Source organism: Carex rostrata, chromosome 19 (assembly GCF_964058835.1).
Source record: "Carex rostrata chromosome 19, lpCarRost1.2, whole genome shotgun sequence".
Taxonomy (NCBI): Eukaryota; Viridiplantae; Streptophyta; class Magnoliopsida; order Poales; family Cyperaceae; genus Carex; species Carex rostrata.
The window spans coordinates 6,959,119-6,972,170 of record NC_135936.1 but is presented as its reverse complement, the minus strand read 5'-3'; the positions used below and the strand labels follow the sequence as shown (position 1 = coordinate 6,972,170).

The following is a 13,052-nucleotide window of genomic DNA, read 5'->3' as shown; positions in this document are numbered from 1 at the left end:
TATTACGAATTTATTTTTTATTTTCAAAATTTAAATCATTGATTTGAACTGTTAAATATGATTTCTATATAAAAATGTACTTAGATATTAAATTTTATATTTTTTTGGAATAGTTGGAAGGAGTAGAACTAGTTAGAGTGTTCTTAAGTTCATTAAGTTTCTTTGTGAATTCAACTCTAAAACTTATAAAATTGGTTTCAAAAGACAAATTTAAACTGTTAAAGTCCAACTACTGTACGAGCAATGCAGAAAATTTTAAACTTTCAAGTTAATTTTGTGTAGAGTTAAGCGGTCAAAATTACAAGATTTGTAAATTAATTTTAATGCATTCATCTTTTGAATGTTTTTTACCACTTGAATCTATACAAAACTAGTTCTAAAATTTTAAATTTTTGCATGTAGACACATCACTCATAAGGTAAATGAATTTCAACTGTTTAAATTCGTCGTATAAAATCAATTTAATAAATTTTAGAGTTATATTTACAAAAGAGATTTGATAAACTTAAGAACACCTTGATGTACTTTTTTTTAAAATCCTAGTTAAAACTGTCAGGATTAATGTATTAAATAAAAAAACAAGATACATCAAGTTCTTTACATCACATATCTTAACACTATGTTCTACTTTAGTTGGAAGATCACTTGATCTAAAAGTTTTAGACCTATGAAAACGATAATTTCTATCTATTAAAAAAAATTACAAAAAAAATTAGTTCTGAAGAATATTTTCATATGAAAATTATATATAACAATTCAAATCGACTGTTTAAATTTTTAAAACAGAGATATAAATTTATAGCATAAGCAAGGACGAATCTAGGATTTTTGTCATGATAGAGTACTTATTGGGTTCAAATAACTAATCATATTCAAACCCATTAATTTATCGTGTACACAGTTGCAACTCAATCCCTATAGCTATGTTTTATTATAAAATATGTTATAATTATAAAATCGATTGACACAACATAGAAATATTTTTCCTAAGCTAATTAAATATTTGTTTGATACAATTCAGAGTGGGACTATTCTTAGCCAATTAGAAAATTGAAGTCAAAACTAAGATAAAAATTTAACCGAAATATAAGTATTGAATAATAAAAGACACAAAAAATTTAGTCAACCTATTTTCTTAGAATTATAATAATATGACCTACTGTTAGACCTTTTTTATTCTCTTTCATTATATTTACAAAATATAGTATCGCAGATCTAAAATAAAAATAAAATACACAGAATCGACCAAAACTCGGAAAGAATTGGTTCAAGAATCGGACTAACTCAAAATAGGAAGACACTACATCGAACTAGAAATAGACACATTGAACAATTAGTACTTGATCGAAACAAGAAAATTCAAATTCAGAAATAAACACTTGCCTATCCAAATCTCTATATGGATCTGCCAGTGAGCATAGGTCAGATCTATGATATGCATATTACCGTGAGTGCGTATCCTCTGAGATATCTCATATTTTGCGTGACCGACGTGCCCGGTACCTATTCGGGGATAGCGCAGGGGGCCAGTATTATTTGAGCTTTGAGAATGTATTTGAACGTTTGAAATTCTCCAAAAAAAGTCACGCAAAATATGAGATATCTCAGAGGATGCGAATTCTATTACCGTAGCCTCCGCTCTTTGTTTTATGGTATAATATATATGGTAGACAGGAAGATTACAAATTAATTTACAATAACCCAGCAGACTAGGAGGAGCGTTGTAAAAGGGCTCCATGGAGACAGGAGAATAATCAGCAATTTGTAAAAAATTCTGAAGCAAACAAGAGAACGTGCGATGCACTTCTGTTTCCGTATAGATCGATGTCTTGCATATCTCGCGTGCGCATTAAGGGGCCCTTCTGATAGACACAACGGTGGCACGACAGGTACTATCTCTAGTCCTCTTCTTTTCACTTACAAGAGAACAAAATATTTCCCTTTCTTGTTTTCTTTTTCTTTTCTTATTTTTTTCTCGTGTGAAGTGAAGGGTGATACTGATTGACACATAACTTTTTATTATTATTGAGAAATGAATGGATAGAGATAGTACTTTAATTGATGTTATAGAAAGAACCAAATTATTTAAATTGTTGATTTGATATCTTTAGACACTTTTAATATAATAGAATCAATGATTCGGTTATATATATTGGGTCCGCATCGTCTGCATTGACTCAAAAGAGCATCTTTTGAGTTGATACATATTAATCGTCTAATTGTAAACGGAGCCCATCCGGCTCTCACCTAAAATATAAGAGTCTTTAATATTAGTGCGGATCTAATTCACACGAATTTTGAAACTAATTGAACAGTCAAGATGCATTAACTCAAAAAATTCATTTTTGAGTTAATGCAGAGGATACGAATTAAAATATATTGTTATACCACCTCACCACACATACCATGTCACATAAAAATCCTTCCTAATCTCCATTGATTGAGTTCCTTTAAATAATCAATAATTTGATTTTTTTTTTTATGAGATTGGAATTTAAAAAAATATATATAAATTTTCCTATATTTTTTTTATTTTTTTTATAAATAAAAAATCTGGTTGATTCATGAGGACCACATAAAATAGCCAAAACAGTGTCAATTTTGTTCAACACAAAATTGGATTCCGAATATTAGTGAATTTGTTTTCTTACAATGGACAAGCCGAATATGAAATGGGTCACACTCTGCACTGTATTAGGAAAGGTAAACACTATTTGACAAGCGATTTATTGATAATTTATGAACTTCAAAATATTTTATGACAGGAAAGGAAATCATTTTAAGATTCTTTAAGATGTAGTAATGCAAAATCAATTTCATAGATACTTTAAACTTAAAAATACTAATTATTTTATTCTTAAAATCCATTATACTTAGGCTGTGCTCCAGTATCAGAGTGAAAACCCTTATTAAAGAGAAGGAAGGGGACAGGATAACGGGGGAGACAACCCTCGGATCAGTAAAATCTACACTCCAAATTGGGGTAACAGATTTCATCAAAATCTCTTTGTTGCACCCCTCCGAACAGTGCGCGCTCTCTTTCGTTCCCATTCTCTCCCTCTCCTCTTCTCCTCTTTTGGAGTATGTGAGTTGGTCTGAACTGACAAGATTTCGGGAGTTCTCACCTCTGCACAGAGAATTTGCCGTTCCTTCCCTCTGCATCCCCTGTCTAGAACTGACCCTTACATACTCCTTTCTAGCATAATACATGAGAAATTTGATTTTTTTTTTTGTCAATAATATATTGTTTACTTCCTTACTAGTTTATTACTATATATCAATTCTTCTTTCAACTTTCACTCCTACATTCTCAACTTTATTATTAGTTTTTCTCATTTCTTCATTTAGAAAATTTTCTTGTTGCACGTGTCTAATTAAAACCGTACTAATTAATTGATTAGGATAATTCTGTTGTAGTGATTTGTCCAGCAGATACCTTCAATAATATTGCTTAAATTAGAAAAACAAATAGAGATTTGTTTTTGTCGTTTATATGGCATGCATCAAGCTGTCATTAACAAATAATTTCAATTATATACCTTGAGATGGGGACATGGGGTCATGTTCATGTAATGGCATTTTCCCTTGGAACATTAAGAACATATATATATTACCAGAGAGTGCGATTTTGAGAGATATTACTGTCACTACAACAAAATAGACACTTTTTGCGAGGGAAAAGTATCGTCACAAAAAGAAAAAGTTAAACAATGAGAGTAGTCCGTCGCAAAAAGTTACTTTTTTATCCTCGCGAAAAGCGTCTCATTCTTGTTGTGTGTAATGCAAATCATGTGACACACTTAATTAGCTAGCTAGCAAGTTGAATGTATTGCAGAATACTATTAATATATACCAAATGGCTAACTAAAATGCCTCAGTTCAGCTCCGTAAACATACAACGACGGACAAACTACATACATGTATGATCATGAATCTGTGACTGATCCAAAACATATCTAATAATACATCTAGATTATTCCAAAGTGCTAATAAAATAAACCAAATATAGCACTTCCTTGATAAAAAAAAACATCTGGATTTAGTTTATATCTTGTCGTGATCGCCTTCTCTCCCACATATGCAATGCAAACATAGAAATTTCAACCAGTACATAGCATCAAGAGCAATCAGCCTTGAGAAGTTTAAGCAAGACTGAGTGTTCTTGATGTTATGTTGTTTAGTAGACACAAAGCAACCCTACCGGCCAAAACCGCCAAGAAACGCCGGAGCCCAGTAGTCAGCCATGCTATGATCAGTTGCAATATCTAAGAGGAAGGAAACTGGTACTAGGCATAGTCCTCTGGTCCTCAAATCCTTCTTTGTTACCTCTTTGATGCTCTAAAATTTGATACATGTACAAGTTGTAAGTCATTGCACATAAACAAAATGCAACATATATATTTATACCATTAATCATGACAGTTCATGGAAGTGTTAAATATATTAATTCAGTACGTCTCGCTGTCGTTATTTTATGGATCATTAATAAATTATTAATCTGCTATAGTGGCTTAGTAGTACAAGTAAGAGTAAATTTTGTGCACCAATCATGATCTAATGTGCAGTAGCTTATTATATATTGTTTACATCTATATATCATGAGAACAAAAATGAACTGTTAATTAAATATTTGAAAAAAAAATGTACCTGGTCAGATGTGTTTCTCACGGAGTTGTCATTTAAAAGCTGTTCAACACATCATAAATCAAAGCAACATTAATATATATATATTTTATCAGATACTTTTATTAGACCATTTAAATGTTGCAAAGTTTACACTAATTAAGTTTAATTTGTCATTTGTCCTTTAAATTTGCTATATTAATTATGCAATACTGCCTTTTGAGAATATATAGGAAGGCCATTAACATATACTATAAATTTAATCTCAATATATACCTGGCCGGGATCATCTGGAAATATGCAATTTTTCTCTCCTTGGCCCTGACAGTTATTTTTCCAAAAAAAAGAAAAAGCAAAGAATAGTTAGCTTTATATATCTATATATGCACCAACAAGTAACTGGTTTTAAACATGCATCCATCGATCTCCCACACAGGAAACACCTAACAAAATTAGAGCGAGGCGTGTTTCTTATTCTTTTCTGACTGTTAAGATGAATAACATATGCACGTAAATATGATTTACTTGCGCATGGATAAAAAAGAAAGAAGTTGAGTAATACGTACATATTATCATTGTAAATTATCATTTTTTTATTTGAAAAGGTTGTAAATGTAAAATGAGAAAGCAAGCCTTCTTCTTTCAGATATATATATAACTGGCTGATAATATTCACTCCAGCTGGTTAATTAAGACACAGTAGCATCCATTCATTCCATTTGGCCTTATTTCCCGATGAAATAGATATATATATATATATATAGAGAGAGAGATGAGCTATGGTGCATTGCAATGCATGGAGGGGTTTGTGCATTGGACCATAAATCTAAAATTCAAAATCCAAATAGCCAATCCAAACCGTTCATCTTGTTCTCCATATTAATATGTACTTGGAGACCAAATTTTACATTTTTCTGAATTTTTTTACTATTTATTAAGTATTTTACAAAATTGTTGATCCAACGGTGGCTGCTGATTTTACTGTTTTGTTAAGCCACCGTTGGATCAACAATTTTGTAAAATACTTAATAAATAGTAAAAAAATTCAGAAAAATGTAAAATTTGGTCTCCAAGCACATATTAATATGGAGAACAAGATGAACGATTTGGATCGGTCATTTGGATTTTGAATTTTAGATTTATGGTCCAATGCACAAATCCCTCCATGCATTGCAATGCACCATAGCCCATCTCTCTCTCTCTCTCTCTCTCTCTATATATATATATATATAGGAGTTGGCTACGGTGCTACACGTAGCATAGAGGGCCTCCGTGCTACAGCTAAATATTTGAGTTTTCAAAATCCTTTCAACATGATTGATCTCTATATGAATATGTACTTGCAAATCAAATTTTACATTTTTTAGAATTTTATTTTTATTTTTTGTTAAATAGGTAGAAAATTATTTGATCTGAATGGTACAGATAGATAGATAAATATAGACACACACTCGATCAACTACACAATGTTCTGTTATTTTGTGTATAGTTGTATCATAATTATCCATTTACTATATATGACAATACATATGACATTAAGCACGTTTTATCATACTTAATTACATCATAAAAAATATAAACAAAAAATAATATGCATGAATAAAATTTGAATGCATGGTCAATCTCAACTGCTTGAAACAGTGAACGGGGCAATGCACAAAAGCAAAAATACAAAGAGAAAAATATATATGTACTGAAAAATACAGACGAAAGTAAGACAACCAATTAATCCACACTCTTAACCGCCAAAAATTATTCTGGTAGCAGTTAAGGACAATGAGGAGTATTTGAAATAGTAGTACTGTTTTTATCCATGTACGTACCGCTCCAAATACTAGCTATATATATATATCAGCCTCTTCACTAAGTGCCAAAATTCTGTGACCTAACATGGTCCTAGTCTCTACTCCCTACACATATATAATTAAAATCAAACTACAATTTGTTTGTGGGTTGTTCTTTTTTTACAATTAAGTAAAAAAGGAGGGCCAACAAGGAAAATTACCAAACAAATCCAAACCTTGAGATTAGGGGTGATTAACGAGCGAGTTGTTACTGAACTTTTAATGAGCGAGTCACGAGTTATCAATTACAAAATTTAACAAATTATCATACTCCATTTAACCTTTTTTTTATAGTAGAAACCCATAGTAACATAGAGACAGAATCTCACAAAGTTTCTCAAAAAAGAAAGTTTTGATACATATTGAGCGCTTTAGGTTTTGGTGGTTTAATTGGTCTGCCAGCTTTTAGGTTTTGGTGATTTTGGAGTATCATTTACCCAAAATTTTAAGTGAAATTAGGCAGGGATTTAATGAGGCAGCGAAACTTAATTTAATGTGACAGAAACTTGATTCATTGATTTATTTGAAATTGAATGTGTCAGAGATTGAATATGACAAATTCTTAATGAGCAAATTGGAGTATGCTCATACTCGACTCATTAAGCTAATAAGTAAATTTAAACGAGTTGTTAATGAATTTTTAATGAGCACTGGTTATAAGCAACTTATTCACCCCTACTTAGATGAATCCTACGAGTTGGATTCTTGATTTAGAAGTTATATAATTATTAATTATTAGCCTCGGAAATTGTGAAAGCAGAGATGCAGTTTTTTTTAAGATACATGACTTACATGGTGCCTGGAGTTATGGGACCCACTTCCACTGCTGAGGTAAGGTAAGCTCAGAGCCTAGAGGCAGAAGTATTCATGAAAACAAATTTAATTAGTCAAGATGAGTAATGAGTTCTGATCCATTCTAGAGAGAGAAAGAGAGTTAAGAGCAGAGATGGCCAGATGGGGTTAAAATTTTTAAAAAGCTTCTTTCTTTCTTTTCTTTTTGAAAAAAAGCATAGTAGTCATGGATGTGAAAACTGTAAAGTTAACTCTGGAAAGGAACCAAAGACTCAAAAGCGAATCAAACAAGGTCACAGCTTTAACTGCGTGCTCTTACACGCACTACTTCTTTTTGTTTCACATGATACAGAGATCTAGATAGAGAAAGAAAGAAAGAAAGAGAGCGAATTGAACCTCAATTTGACCGTGAAGGAATCTGATGTAGCCAATAGCTTCTAGCAGTACAGACGCAGTGTCAGTCTGAAAAAGAGAGGCATCAAAATAAAAAGCAAAAGACATATCACATACATGTGTTTATATATTATTTTAAAGGGTTCAATCTTTTTTTTTTTTTTTGAAATGACTAAAGGGTTCAATCAACCTATATATATATAATATATCCATGTTCATCCATCTCTGGTGCAGTACTATAAATAAAAACACAGGCAGTTCAATCACCGAATGCCATAATATATGACAGAGTACTTTCAGAGATATATGGTATATGTATACGTATACATTAATACATATATCCTACCTTCGGTAAAGAGATGGTATATACATATGTGATATATAAGTATTGAAGAATAGATACATTTGCCTCAGATATTACTCATCATTGGCAACTTAGGCAACAAATAATTTAGCACCCAAATGTATAGTTGTCACACTAATTAGGTATCTAGCTGAATATTAGTAACGGCTAATAAATCTTGTAATTAAGACAGATTACAACTTCTGTAAATTAGGAAATAGACTAACGGCTAGTACAATTTTAGCCTATAAATAGTCATGTACAGATATTGTAAAAGAATAACAATCAGTAATACAGTGTTTTTCATTATTCTCATCTTCACTCTAAAATTCCACAATAAGTGTGTGTATAATTTGGTTTGCAATTACACATTCATATGGAGATCATGTTGAACAGTTCGAATTGACCATTAGGATTTTGAAAACTAAAAAATTGAGCCGTTGTACGGAGGCCCTCTATGCTACGCGTAGCACGTACCGTAGCCAACTCCATATATATAGAGAGAGAGAGAGTTGAGTTATGGCGCATTGCAATATTAATGTATATGTCATCTTGTACATTGGACAACAAATTGTTGGTTTTGATTTTCAAAACAACCTATCCAAACCGTTCATTTTGATATCCATGTTAAAATGTGATTCGAGACCAAATTTTACATTTTTTTTGGCAATTATTTGCTATTTTTTTAGAATTTTTTAAAATCATTGTTTTTCTATGGTCCAAAAATTTCTAAAAAACAACAGTTTCAAAAATTCTAAACAAATAGTAAAAAAAAATCCGAAAAAATATAAAATTTGGTCTCCAGACACATTATAATATGGAGAACATGTTGAGCCATTTAAATCGATTGTTTGAACTTTAAATCTAACGTTTTACATTCAATGTACAAGATGACCAATACATTGCAATGCAACATAGCTCATCTCTCAGTTTTTTTTAAAAAAATACTTGGTAGAAGTACATAGCCATCTCTCTCTCTCTCTCTTTCTCGATATATATATATATATTATATATGTAATGCATACCTTTCCAAATGGGGAAACAAGCTGATGCAATGCAGTTATTCTATCCCCTAGCTTCTCCTTTCTCACCTGAAAAAAAAAATAATAATGAGAAGAGTAAAAAGTTTAGACTTTCATGGAAGTGTTAAATATATTCCTCTCTCCTCGTTGTGATGACCTAAGGAACTAGGCTTCTAATGTGACTAAGATTTGTTGCACATTCTAAGAAAAAGGGTTCAATGTGCCCCCGAATTATTGCTTGTCTAATTAACTTTCTGAGAAGTGGTAAAAAGTTATCTTACTAGTTAATAAAATATAAGTTTCTGCACTAGATATTATATTTTTTTAGTCGCTAACAAAAATATACATTTTAGCACAGACGAGGACATGAATGGCAAGCTAAAGTTAGAAAATAAGCACATGCAAGTGACATTTGATTTTCTTTGAACCTCTCTCTACTGATTTCAAAGAAAAAGACACAAAGCTCACAAGCTTGTGCTCGTGCGCATGCGTGCGGGTCTACGTGCGATTTTGGGAGAGAGATGAAAGCCTACATACATATATAATATAAGGAATATACCTTGATTGTAGACTGTGGTGAGGAGCCTTGAATTTTAGCTTTCTTCAACTGTGCACCATTTCCTGAGCTATAGCACTTCAACAAAAAAATATATATATGAAAACAAGAACATCCCTGAGGGAGATTAACTATTAATGTCTTTAATTGTTATCCAATTGAAGACCGTGGATGAACTAAAACCCTAAAGAACTTCTATTTTCTCTACATGAACCTAATTAAATGCATGATAATTTCTGAATTCTTATTACTAGTTAGTCTTGTTATTATACAAAATAAGGAGGAGCTTCAACATTGTATTAATGTTTCTACATATTACTTTGAAAAATATATATGCACTCTAAGTTTTGATACAAAAAAAATATCCTGTGGTGAATTTACTTGCCACTATATGTAAAATACATGATACTTGTTTAATTAGAGAATCATCAAATACAAAACAAGGAAAGATGAAATTTTTCATATAAAACATATTGGGCACCTAATGACAACCATATCAAGTCATGAAACTTGACCCCTTTTGTTAACCATGTATTAAATATTCTCATGTAATTACCTCAGATGTGTTCTGAGGTTCATGCTTTCTTTCTGACTTTTGTGAGCACTCTGCCACGGTGTTATTGCCTATGTTGGAAGTAACACATGACATAGGCGAGGAGGATGGCCACGGAGGCTTTAATTTTGTTGCATGAATTTCTTCGTTGGCATTGGCTTCATGGTTCTCTTGCTTCACACTAACCATATCTTGTACATTTGTAGTTGGATACACCAATTGCTCCGGCCAATTGTTTCCCAACTTTTTAGATTGAAATTGAGAGTACATGTACCTATCTTCCTCTCCTATGTATCCACCCCTGCATTGTTTCATAATCACCCAAAAGAAAAGAAAAAAAAATATTTGGTTCAGAATTATGTATATATATATCTGCATGTAGTATGAATATTGAAGACAAAGATTAAATAATAAAACCGAGGGAAGAAGTTCTATAAGAAAAACAGTAAAAATATTCCTAGTGGAGAGAGGAAATGACCATGCACCTACTATGGATTCAAGGTGTCAGATCTATATATACAAACTCTGAAATAGAAATTGTAAACTTTCATGCATTGTTCTAGTTAAACAGGCCATATGATATTCATCAAATCTAAATTTAATTCCAGTACTGTACTTATCAAGTAAGTTGAAACAAAATCTTTTAATTTTGACAGTGACAACCTGAAAACAGTAAAGTTACTTGGAATCTTTCAAAAATATGCACAAGAGAGAGATGTTTCAAAAAGAGAGAGATTACAATAGCAATTGGCTCAAAGATTCTGGTTGATCTGAACCCCATGGAAGTATATTAGAAGAACAAGAAGAAGTAGGTACAGAGGAAGAAACACTAGGCAAAAAAGGTGAGTAATTATTGCTCAAGCTCCACCAGTCATGGCCTTCGCCTATCATCTCTTGCACCACAGATCTCTCTCCCACTTCTCTATTCATACTTTATCTCTTGATATATAGCTAGCTACTTCATAATTTGGTTTCCTTTCTTAATTTGATTTTTCTGCTTCACTCTCCGTTGCTATTCCAAGTCAACCTTTTCTTGATTCCTTCTGACTCCTTTTCCTCTTGAAGGAGATTACGTTATGGAGAGGAAAATTATCTTCTTCTTTTTCTCCTGAGAGGAATATATGGAGCTCCTTTTTTTCTGTTTGTTGTGTAATTTCTTCTTTTCTCTCCACCTTTATTTAACTTTCATCTGTTGCCTTTCCTCTTCTCCACCTTTAGTTTTGTTCTTTTGCTTTAACATTAAAATAGTGAGGAGGAAAGCTGATTGAGGCCTTGTATCCGGGCTATATAAAGAGTGATCCCTACATCCCTGCTTGTTTTTCACTCCAACAATCCTCTGAAATTTATTAATTTGTTCCACAAGTATATGTAGAGTGGGAAAAATGGCACGGCGGAGCCGGCTCTGTCACGGAACGGCACAACACGTGTATCACTTACGTGTCGTGACTCACATGTCCCGTGGCGTGGTCATTCACCTGCCGTGACCATCATTTGAAACTTTGACACTGCACGGTATGTCACGTGAAAAATCTAGTCACGGCACGTAGTCACACGATTCACGTGTAATTAGGACCATTATATATTGATTAAATGGTGAATCTTGAATAAACTAACTTAAATTATGATTAAATTGTCACACAAGTCACGCGAGGCACGTTTGGGCACGGCGTGACCATTTGCGTGCCGTGACTACCCCTTAATATTTTAGTCACGGCATATTAATCACAGCACGGTCACGTCACGTTTTTTCTACTCTAAGTATATGTAGACTTAATATGCATGTCCAAGTACTACAGTTCTTTTTTCTAGGCTCTTTTGTTCTTTTCTTAGCATAAGATTGAGACAGGAGTTAAATTTCATTTAATTTTATTATGTAGTGTGTTATGATGTTAACCTACATTTTTTTGTTGCAAATTTTAACTTTCTTTTATGTTTATGTTGTGAATTAATGTATGTTATGCATATATGTACCTTTAATTCTAATTCTACGTATATGATGATTCTACAAAGAGAAGATGTTGTATTTATTGAATATTAAATTTAATTCAAATGAGTAAATTGTCAAAGACTTATGAAGAGTTATGATAAAATATATATAAGGAGGATGATATCATTTACAGAGACGTACGTATAGGAGAAGTAAAATTAATTAGAAGAGATAGTGCAATAGAAAAAATATATAATGTAACATAAATAATAAGATATTATATATTATTGTTAGATTTTTCCAATTCTGCATTCCACAGTATTATTGCTCCACTCTAATGTGATTTTTTATTTAAAAATAAAATATTGTTTTTGTTGAAAAGCAAAGGAGTCGGGTTTAGGTATCCAAAAAATAGGTAACGTTGAAAAAATGCGGTGCAAGAAAAATACTGTGCAATAATAAAAAAAAAAAAACAGAAAGCTGCTTAATTACACTGTAGAAATACTAGCTTCGTTGTAAGTAGTATCTCAAGTTTACACCGTAACAATTTTTCAAAAACCTTCCTGATTTCTTCCCTTTTCAGTAGAAAATAATATTTTATTTCTAAATAAAAAAAATCATCTAATGCATGTTGACATCTTTAGTCTATGCATAAATTATATATTAATCAAACTAAAGATCTCAAAGCTTTGCTTAGAACTGAAGCCATCATGCATGCCTGTGATATATATAGTTTTGTATTTATTAACAAGATACAAGCAACAAATTGAAGAAATGCAACTAGAAACAAGTGAACAAGGAAAGCAGAGAATGAGCAATATCTAAAAGGAGGTGTCTAATCTAAGAGATGGGCAGCTAATGAACCCTAACTCGGTCTATGGAAGCTATGATTGGATATGGTTCCAAATTTTAACTTCTTTTGGGAAAGCAGATAAAACCAAATGTCTTGTTAAATTGAAGGCAGCCAAATGAAGTGAAATGATTTGTTTAACATTAGGA

At 31.9% G+C, this 13,052-nt stretch overlaps 1 protein-coding gene across 1 annotated transcript; it reads right to left on the bottom strand.

Annotated features, from left to right (window-relative positions):
• Positions 1–3,829: 3,829 nt before the first annotated feature.
• Positions 3,830–11,389, bottom strand: LOC144571356 (basic helix-loop-helix (bHLH) DNA-binding superfamily protein). Its single transcript, XM_078320628.1, has 9 exons — positions 10,866–11,389; positions 10,130–10,427; positions 9,577–9,651; positions 9,021–9,086; positions 7,656–7,721; positions 7,260–7,316; positions 4,900–4,944; positions 4,648–4,686; positions 3,830–4,338 (listed from the first exon to the last, which is right to left on the bottom strand). The coding sequence occupies exons 1-9, from the start codon at positions 11,054–11,056 to the stop codon at positions 4,198–4,200; spliced, it is 978 nt and encodes a 325-aa protein (XP_078176754.1). The 5' UTR covers positions 11,057–11,389; the 3' UTR covers positions 3,830–4,197.
• Positions 11,390–13,052: the final 1,663 nt, after the last annotated feature.

Excerpts from the sequence above, each read along its gene's own strand:
- LOC144571356 (XM_078320628.1), bottom strand. The coding sequence starts at position 11,056 with ATGAATAGAGAAGTGGGAGAGAGATCTGTGGTGCAAGAGATGATAGGC. Across the intron at positions 9,652-10,129 it reads AACCTCAGAACACATCTGAG|TGCTATAGCTCAGGAAATGG; the intron begins GTAATTACATGA and ends TTTTTGTTGAAG. Across the intron at positions 4,945-7,259 it reads CCCATAACTCCAGGCACCAT|GGCCAAGGAGAGAAAAATTG; the intron begins GTAAGTCATGTA and ends AATAACTGTCAG.